Source organism: Dipodomys ordii, unplaced genomic scaffold, assembly GCF_000151885.1.
Source record: "Dipodomys ordii isolate 6190 unplaced genomic scaffold, Dord_2.0 Scaffold139, whole genome shotgun sequence".
Lineage (NCBI taxonomy): Eukaryota > Metazoa > Chordata > Mammalia > Rodentia > Heteromyidae > Dipodomys > Dipodomys ordii.
In genome coordinates this window covers 3,277,681-3,287,656 of record NW_012267355.1, presented here as the reverse complement: position 1 = coordinate 3,287,656, position 9,976 = coordinate 3,277,681, and the positions used below count along the sequence as shown (strand labels likewise).

The 9,976-nt window shown below is 39.7% G+C and overlaps 1 protein-coding gene across 2 annotated transcripts in view; it reads right to left on the bottom strand.

The window, feature by feature from the left end:
• Positions 1-4,525: 4,525 nt before the first annotated feature.
• Dph5 (diphthamide biosynthesis 5) overlaps positions 4,526-9,976 on the bottom strand; it is a 32,779-nt gene continuing 27,328 nt past the window's right edge. For both annotated transcript variants that reach the window (XM_013031404.1, XM_013031405.1), the window contains exons 6-8: positions 8,684-8,723; positions 7,159-7,262; positions 4,526-5,302 (exon numbers count right to left, since the gene is read on the bottom strand). In XM_013031404.1, coding sequence (XP_012886858.1) covers positions 5,097-5,302; positions 7,159-7,262; positions 8,684-8,723 — 350 coding nt within the window. In that variant the 3' untranslated portion in view covers positions 4,526-5,096. The remainder of the gene's footprint in view (positions 5,303-7,158; positions 7,263-8,683; positions 8,724-9,976) is intronic.

Below are 9,976 nucleotides of genomic sequence, written 5' to 3'. Positions count from 1 at the left end.
CTTTTCAAAACAATTCCTATCAAAATGACCTTTTTATCCTCAGTCTGAAACAGTATGTTTGGGCCTTAACACCTGCTTATCTGCAGTGGGCTGGATTTTTCAGGGGGTACAAATGCTCCTTTCTGTTCCACATTTCCACAGCTCCTACCTCTCTGACTTCACTCTGTCTTGTCAACATTGTTTCAAAGTCATTGGTGGCTCCTTTGTCACATCCATGCAGAACTACCGACATCAAAAAGTCAAAATAAAGCCAAAAAAACAAACTAAGTTCATCTTTCCTGTTCCAGTCTCTTCTTACCCCCAATTCCAGTCAGAATTCTTTACAGAATTCTTAGAAATGTAAACACTGCCTTTGTCAACTCTGTTCCTGAGTCTTTCCCTTTCTTCTTTGAAATCTGTTAAATTCACCATTTCCCTTCTTCCTGCCCAGGCCTAGGTTGATGGTTGCAAGCAGGATCACATTTGGGAATGGCCTGATTCTAATCTGGTCCAGGCCCAGCTTTCGGTCATACTCATTTCAACCACTCCCTTCCCTCTCCCCCATGCAAAAACAATTCTAGCCTTGACAGGAAATTTTGCTGACTGACTGCCCAGGCCTTTCGAAACCGTTGCCTTCCTGATTACCTTTGCCGGTCCCAGCTGTGTCCTGCACTGACTTGCTGGGTATGGAGACCTGCCTGGGGCCTGGCTGACTTCTGTGTCCTCTGGAGTTAACCTCTGGCCTGAGCATAGTATAGAGTGACCCATGGACACCATCCGAGCAGCCTTTTCCATCTACATGGGTTTAGGCAGGAAGCTTCCTAGAATAATGCACCAGTATTTTAATCTTTCTTTAAAAGAAGCTTCCCTGTGTGGACTAAGGTAATACTTTCAGTTTGCACTCAGTGTTCTAGCTCAGGACATTGAGTAGTTCCTTCATGATTTTTGTGTAGGTATGAATGTTTTTGTGTACGTACTGGGACTTGAATTCAGGACCTGGGCAATGTCCCTTTGGCCCCTTTTCTCAAGGTGACAGGTCTACCACTTGAACCACAGCTTCATTTCCAGCTTTGTGCTGGTTAACTGGAGGTAAGAGACTCATGAAGTTTCCTACCCAGGCTGTCAGGAAAAACCAAAGTCTATAAAAATCATCCAAAACTTACCCATAAAAAATATCCATTTTAAGAGGGCAAAAGATATCGACAGATGCTTCATCAAATGGAATGTAACAATGCCAAATAAACACATGAAAAGAGGCTAAGCATCATTAGTCATAAGGGAAGCAAATTAAAGTCATGATGACAGATGGCTACACACCTATGTAAATACAAAAAAAAAGCAACTTCTCAATAGGAAGAACTGGCAAAAATTCAGAGCAATGGGAAGTCCTCGATAATAACAGGAATGAAAAATGGTACAACCACTGTGGAAATCATCTTGGCAGTTTCTTATGGAATTCAATTTAGACTTACTATGGTCCAGAAATTCTCCCATACTCTAGAGAAATAACTTACAAGCATGTATGTGAACATTTTAAGAACTCTATAATTGCTAATAGAAATAACCTAAATATTTCCCCAAAAGGAATAAAGTCTACCCATTTAAAATTATTTTCTACCCATTTAAAATTATTTTTTTACTAGTATAAGCTGTCCAAAGGAGTTCCATTTTGACATGTCCATAAATGCATACAATGCACCTACATGACTCACCTCCTCCATCATTTTCCCTGGTCCCTCTTTGCTCTTCCCAAACCAATCTCAACAAGCTTGCTTAGCACACTTCTTAACAAGAAGGAATACATGTTCGATACATGCAACAACTTGTATGAATCTCAAAAGCATGTTTATAGAAGTCAGACTCATTGTGACATCCAACAAAATGAAAAACACAATAGAGAAAGGACACATCAGAGGTTGCCAGGGATTATGGGTAGAAAGAAACAAATAGAAAGGGACCATGGAATGGAGTTCTTTGGGGTCATGCAATTGATATGTATGTAGATAACGGAGAGGTTTCACTGTAGAAAAATGTAACATTTAAATACATTTAACAATTTAAACACAGCTGATGGTATAACTTACTGGGAAAGCCCTTGCCAGTATGTACAAGACATAAAGTTCAAAAGCCCTGCCCCCAACATTGCAATTTCAGGATAGCAAACAACAATACTGGTCATCCTTTTCCTACTAGTAAATAGTAGACTTGTCTTTGTAATTTCATTATGTCAAAGTTAAATTACATCGAGAATAGGTTTGTCAGGCTTAGCAAAAAAATAAAGATACTTAAATTTTCATTTTAAATACAAAGTTCCCTTCCCATCAGTTGTGATTTTTGCCTTAACTCTGCTGGTTTTTGTCAGTTTTTACTGATATGGCAAGCATGGTTTTCTTTATACTTATTGTTTGGAATTCACCAAGCTTAACGGATCTGCATTGATTGTTTTATTAAACTTGGGACAATGTTGGCTTTTATTTTTTCACATTTTCTCTGCTCTATTTACTTTCTCTTTTCTTTACGGGAATTCGGTTACATCTACAAAACTGCTTGTGAATGCCATACACTAAGACTCTGCCCAAAATTCTCTCAGGGTGAACATCTGCTCTGTGCTGCTATGCCCAACAATTTGGAGTTGTCTATGTTGTTTACATTTTGAGTTTCCATTTGTCATTGATATTTATACCTTATAATCATTTTCATGCCTGAACATAGTTCTAACGGTTGTTTTAAAAATCCTGCTGTACTAAATTTTCTTCTTTTTTTTTCCAAGACTGGGATTTGAACTCATGATCTGACACTCACTCAATGGCTGACACTACCACCTGTGCCACCCTTCCTTTACTAATGTTAATGTCTAAGTTATGTTGGGATCTTTATTGCCTATTTAAAAATAAAGCCAGGCTTTACAACATTTTACTGTCTCACCATTTTTTATATACTGTGAAGCACATTAAGCTTTGTTCTAGCTGGCAGTTAAATTATTGGCTAATCACCGTGATGGAGGGATGATTTTACATTGTGATTAAAGGATTTTCCCTTAGTTTTGATAGAAATATCTAGGCACAGGCCTACTTTTTACTAATAGATCATCCTTGGGTTTTGAGAAAAAAAAAGAAAAGCAAAACCCAAGTGCATATCAAGCCCTTGTCACTTGTTAGAATTCGAACTAGAAACCGTCTTCTCTGGAAATACAATGTGTTAGCTTCTGCAGCCTTCTCTAGTGGGGGCTTCCACCAGGTTCTTTGGGATCCCCCTAACATGTGTGTAGGTCAGGAGTCAGCCCAGGACTTCAGATACACAGACAGATGACAAGACTCCTCCTTTGGCACCTTTGTTTCTAAGGGCTCCCTAACAGTACCCTGTCTTCTACTCCCTCAAGCCAGAAGATGGCAACTTTCTGTAGTTCTGACCATCCCCATATATCAGCAAGTTCTGGGAGTGCCACAAGGGCAAAAGCCAGGTATTAGCACAGTTCTGTCTGCATCTGACCCCTAAGGGTCCTTAGTTGCTTCCAGAGTTTCTAACAGAAAGCTGGAACATTATAGGCTATTCCACTATTGCCCCAAATAGAAGCTCTTCAGCTTAGGCTTTTTGGGTGTGCAGTAATAATGTCTGAACTCTTCAGATTACTAAGCAGGCACTCTACCACTTGAGTACTGATCTAGCCCATTGATGCTTTCGTTGTTTTCAGATGAGAGTATTGGTAACTTTTTGCCTGGGCTGGTGTTAAACTTCTAATCTCTGCCTGAGTAGCATTTAAAAAGTCTTAAATGTTTAAACACTTTAAAAGAAAATAACACAGAAATGACTTTAACATATGAGGCTCTCTTCCTTTTAGGGCCCAATAGATGCATGAGATGTTCAAACATATTAAAACCTTTTATTCCAAATGAGATATCTAACATAATTTCTACTGATAATACTAAAAAGAGGGAAATATTTAATTCCTAATGAATTCAAGAGGTCAAATTGATTAGGCCATGAAAATACACAGAACTGAACTAACCTATAACAAAGATCTTTCTATTCTGAACAAACAAAGTACAGAACTTTATGGTTATGATATATAATAAATGAATCTTATTTTACACGGGGATGGGTGGGGTTGGGAGAGAATAATGGAAGCGGTGGTGACACTGATCAAGATGCATTGTATTCATAAACTGACATGTTGAACTGAAACCCCTTTGTATAACGTCTTAAGTGTCCACATTTTGTAATTGAAAAAAAATGGAAAGAAAAAAGAAAAGATTAGAGAACAAAACAAAATGCCTCTAGACTTCAGCAGAATGAATACAAGTCACATAACTGGGATATCAGCCCAGGGGGCGGTGGCGCAACTGAGCTTTGTGCTAAGTAGGGCTGCTGGGTGAAGATGGACGCTTTCCACTTCTTTTTAGAAGTCTTGGTGCCAGCTGTTGTTAGGATCACTCGACTTACAGTCAGGATGTAGACTTTTATAATGGAAGAAAATTATAAAAACTGTATGTGAACAGTTATTGGTCTTTTATTTGCTATACCTCCCACCCCCACTTTTTTTTTTTTAAACCACTGCAAACTAGGCTCAAAGGGCCACTTTAGTTAACTGGCTTCATAAGTAAAAACTGTTTTTTTTTTTACATGATTCTGCCTATGGATGTCTAACCACAATCTTGCCAGCTTGGTCTGCTCAACGTGCACGGATCCTGAAAGCTACAAGTGACGATCCCTGCTGTCGGAAACCAAACATTTCTGAGTCAAGTTATTATTATTCTTGTGTGTGTGTGCATGTGCATATGGGTGCTGACTTTTGGGCTGGAACTTAGGGCCTGGGTGTTGCCTCTGGGTTTACCTGCTCATGGCTAACACTCTACCACTAGAGCCACAGCTCCACTTCCAGCTTCTATATTAGGTAGTTAATTTGGACATGAACTATCTGGGCTGGCTTTGAACTGTGATCCTCAGATCTCAGCCTCCTGGATAGCTAGGATGACAGGCGTGAGCCACCAGTACCTGGCAATTTATTATTTTTTGTTACTTGTGCATATTAGATAAACCAAAAGTCTGCTTAATTTGTTATAGAGACAAATATATAACATCCATATCAAACATGACACAAGAGAAATGTCCGTCAATACTCAGGATTCTGAGCTGTTTTCTTGTATGGTGAACAGACTTAGCATCTCCATCTCCAGTGGATGCATGCTGCCGCCTGTGATAATCAGGGAGTGCAGGGGCTCCCCCAAGTCCACGGTGCACATCTGCTGTAAAGTGCCGGCTGCAATTTTCTGGTTCTCAGCTCCAACCCTGGCTAAGCCAACACAGAGTGTGTCCTCGGTGATTGCTATTGAGAGAGACAGAAAGAAAGAGAAAAGGAGGCAAGGAGGGATGGAGGGATGGAGGGGGAGAGCCAGAAAGAATGCCATTCAGTTCAGCAATGTACCATCTTGCACAATACTAAAAAGATATTAGTACACTGAATAAAACTTCAACACACACCAATACTAAGTCTGTAGTGAGTGGCTACATCTTCTTAGAACATAACTGTTTGAAATAACTCCTTATATTTGTACAGCATTTATAAAACAGATTCTGAATGAACATGACTGTGACACATAGTTTAAATAAGTTTTGAGACAAGTTCATATTGACAGATACTAGAAAAAAACCATAGACTTCTGAGTTTCTACTTCTCTACCTAATCAGCTATGAGACAAACTAGCTCTCTATTTCTTCCTCTTTCCTTCCCTCTCCATCTCCCTCCCTCCCTTTTCTCTCCCTCCCTTCCATTATGTCTGTCTTTCTCCTTTTACATTTTGCTGATTAATTGGCAGTAAGAATCTCTAGGAGTTGTCTGCCCCAGATGGTTTTGAATCTCATCCTCAGATCTCAGACTCCTGAGTGGCTAGGATTACAGGCATGAGTCATGGGTGTCCAGCCATTTTCTTATTTTTAAAACTGTAATACTACTATATGTAGTTGTTGTGAGGGTGAACACAATGGATATAAAAATATTTAGTAAACTATGGAGCCCTTAACAGACAACAATCATTGTGATATTACTTATGTTTTTAGGTTCAGAATAATTAATTTTAGAGGCCTCTGTAGGGTCATTCTCTCTGGTTCAAAAGCTGACTGGCTGACCTTGAGCTGGTTTTAGTGTTTAGGAGCAAGCTGTCCTGGATGAAGTGATCAAAATGGGGGTGACAACTTGACCAGGCACACAAGGAACTTGGTAAAAGTCAGGAATATAAGTTATCGTTGCAAATGTTTTCACAAATGCAGTCAGAGTTACTGAAGAGATTAGCGGTGAGAAGATGGAGACCAGAATGGTTTTCCCCAAAAGCGAAGAATCTGGGCTTTGTCTTTGTCTGGCCGCCACACTGAGAGGCCCAGGCCCTGACATACAAGCCCCATCACCACTCCCATCACCAGCCACTGTCTGGTTTCGGTTTCTGGTTTCGGATCAGCTGATCCACGGTGGTGATCTGGCCATGGTCTGCTACATCTCAGAACCTAGAATCTGTAGTCTGGGACCAGGACAGAACAGCTAGATGAGGGGTGGCAGGAAGAAGGACAGAGGGTCCTAGGGGTATATTGGTATCTGCCACAAGTGGACTGTGATAGTGGGCTCACACAAGCTGTGCAAAAGGGTCCTGCTCTGTGCTCCCCAAGAGGGACTGAGCTGCACCACTATGGTCACTCCATGTCCTCTCGTCGTCAGATACCAGAGTAGCAGCTCCTCAAGCAAGCAGGGCGCAGAGCAGCTTGGGAGGTCATCTGCAGCCTGCCCACTGCTATGTAGGCTCATTGCTATGACAGGTACATTTAAGAACATCTCAATAAAGATTGACAAAGCATATTATATACCGCAGTGTCTAATTATTGAGACTATAAGTACAAATTCTCTTGTCTTTACCCAGAAGAAGATGGTTTCTAGTCTCAAGTGTTGAGTAGAAACATGTTTTTGGCATGGCTCTTATTATTAATGGTGGCTGAACTGGAAGCTCCCACTTTATCAGAATACTTTACATTATCTCTTTACATAGAATCTGTCAATCAGTAATTGGTGAAAAACCCTTACTTTCTGGAATTGTGCTAATCTGACTTTAAAGCATTCCGCTCATTATCTGTCTCTCTACGCCCCTGCTGCCTGCAGGAGAGGGCAATAGGAGAAGAGCCTTTCTAGGGTGTTGGTACCTGGTTCTTCTCCTCGCATTCTCTGATTTTGAACAATTTCCAGAAGCTGCTGAGCCGCCTGGTTTACACTCATATACCGAGGAGGTTCATAAATCTTCCTTCCCCTGTAAATACAAAATCACATGCCAGGCTTCTCACCAGAATTGTAGAATGCACTACAATGCAAATGCAATTACACCCCTCTCCACCCAGAGACGCATGGGCAGCACACCTTCACTCTGCGGGCTTGCACAGGAGACCACTTCAAGTACACACCAAAGCAGTACAGAGTATGAAGCTTTTTCACACAGTTCTAACTGTCCTTGTGTGTCACAGAAATCCAGCAAATCAGACAGGTGTCTAAATCAGTTATCTTTATTCAAAGTGATGTCTTCAGTAAAGCAAAATTCAAACTAAGTTTCCACTTGGTCTACATCCCAGCTTAACCAGATTTATAAGTATTCTTCTAAGGAGTGACCCGAGGACCTAAAGCATGCTGGACACCTTTCTCCTAACCTGTTTATACTAAGCAGTTTCTGTGTAAGCAGTTTCTGTGAAAAGTAAACAAAGATTGAAAATCTTGGTTGGTGACATGTATTTATGCTTCCCTCCTAAGGTTTACCCAACGATGACAGTAATAAAATGTGAGCTTCAGTATCTACAAAATGGTTCAGTGATTATTTTACTGACTTCCACAATAGTTAAGTCAAGTATTATCCAACAGAAATATAATACAAGCCACAATACAATCTAAAATGTTTTGGTATCCATATTAGCCAAATTTTAAAAAGCAAATTCAGTATTAATAATACATTCTATTTAATCCAATATATTTTTAGATATTTTCATACTGATTCACATAAAAATTACTAAAGAGACTGTTTTATACTAAATTATTGAGATCTTATATGTATTTAAAATGTATCAATCTAGATGCTAAATTTTCATTGGAAATATTTGGGTTATGTTTCATAAAGGTTTGTGGTCATAAAAACATGTATATATTAAATTTATTCTAAATAACTTAAAAGTTGTTGGAGTATTTTAAATTTTTTCATCATTACACTAGCCACATTTCAAGTGCTCAATAGCCACGTGTGGGAAGTGGCTCCAGTACTGGATATGGCCTCTCTAAACAAATAAAAGGGATGACTGCCTTCACTATACATACGGAGAATTCAGTATCAGGCAGAAGTGAACTGGCCAAAATCACAGCTCTAGAGGCAGGCTTGGGACTCCAACGCTAGTTCTTTGATGTGAAAGCGCCCACTGCTGCTGTCAGGTTTGGAGCTATGGAATCCATACCTGTTTCCATTCTACAACACTGTGTCATTCTACAAGAAGAAAATGCTTAATGCTGAACTATGAATGAGAGCTCAGTTTTTTCAACAATCTTTGGAACTCATATCATTTAAGTATAGTTAAGGAATTTAAAAAGATCTATATATTCTCAGAATGAGAGCCTGGGATGTAGTTTAATGGCTGAGCACTTGCCCAGATGCACAAGGCCCCACATTTAATCCACAAGGAAATAAATAGGACTTACTTGATTAGATTTTCCAGAGACTGCTCCTTTACTTTGATGTCTGTAGGAAGTGCAAAATAATTTAATTAGGTACTTTATCCCAAATCCACAAACTACAATGAAGAGTCATCTAAGTTTTTAGAAAACATTCTTCCCAAGTGCCATGAAGCTCATCTGGGAATAGGTGCATCTGGGAATAGGTGCAGAGGAATAGAAGCCAGTGTAAAGGCCACTATCTAGAAAACAAGTCTGGGGCTGGCTCTGAGAACATTGTACAGGGAATCTAATTTCCTGTTGAAAAAGAAGATAAAGGAAAAACAGATAAATACCGGCTACCTAACAGCTAATAAAATTCTTTGTTTTCATTTCTACCAGCTGGTGATTATACAGGCTCAATGAGAAGTCTCGTACAGGGCCTATTCAGAAACAAACAAAATTCATATTCTATGTTGGCTTTCTTATGAATTGTAAGGTATGTCATAATTATGAATACTTTGACATCAAGTACTCATACCTTTTTTTTTTGCCAGTCCTGGAGCCTGAGCTCAGGGCCTGGGCACTGTCCCTGGGCCTCTTTGTGCTCAAGGTTAGCACTCTACCACTAAAGCCACAGCACCACTTCTGGCTTTTTTTGAGTAGTATATTGGAGATGAGTCTCACAGGGCCTTTTCTGCCTGGTCTGGCTTCAAACCTCAGATCTCAGCCTCCTGAGTAGCTGGGAGTACAGGTGTGAGCCACCAGCACCTGGCTGTACTCATACTTTTAACAGGGCTTGTGGGTGACATAAATTATATCAGGTAGTAGGCACTATAGGGACCTGCCTGGACAGAACCCTGGAACTCATGGGATCTGATGATCCACTCACTGCAAACATTTGATCCCTCATACTGTTAAATCACTGATGCTCTGCTGAACTATGTGGTAAAAGGTGAAAGAGCAGAACAGCTCTTCATCTTCACATGGAACTCTACACACAGCAGCAAGGACAGCAGCTGCTTCCTGTTTTACATGCTGAAACATGGTTCAGCCAAAGTTTGCTTCTGCAGAATTAATATGGTGCAACTGAGGAGCTGCTGATAAACATCTACAACTTTCTTAATAAAGGCTTTTTTTTTCTTATGAAGACTATTAAAGAATTTGCTTAAAACAATTGCAGAGATTAGTCAGTAGTTTCTGGTGTTTGTGGAACCAGAGTTATTTTTCAGTTTTGAAATATCTTTAATATTTTTGCTTGTCTGGCAAATATAGGAAAAAATGACTATCTATAATACAAGTATGACCTTCAATACAGTTAATGGCATAAGTCAAATTTTA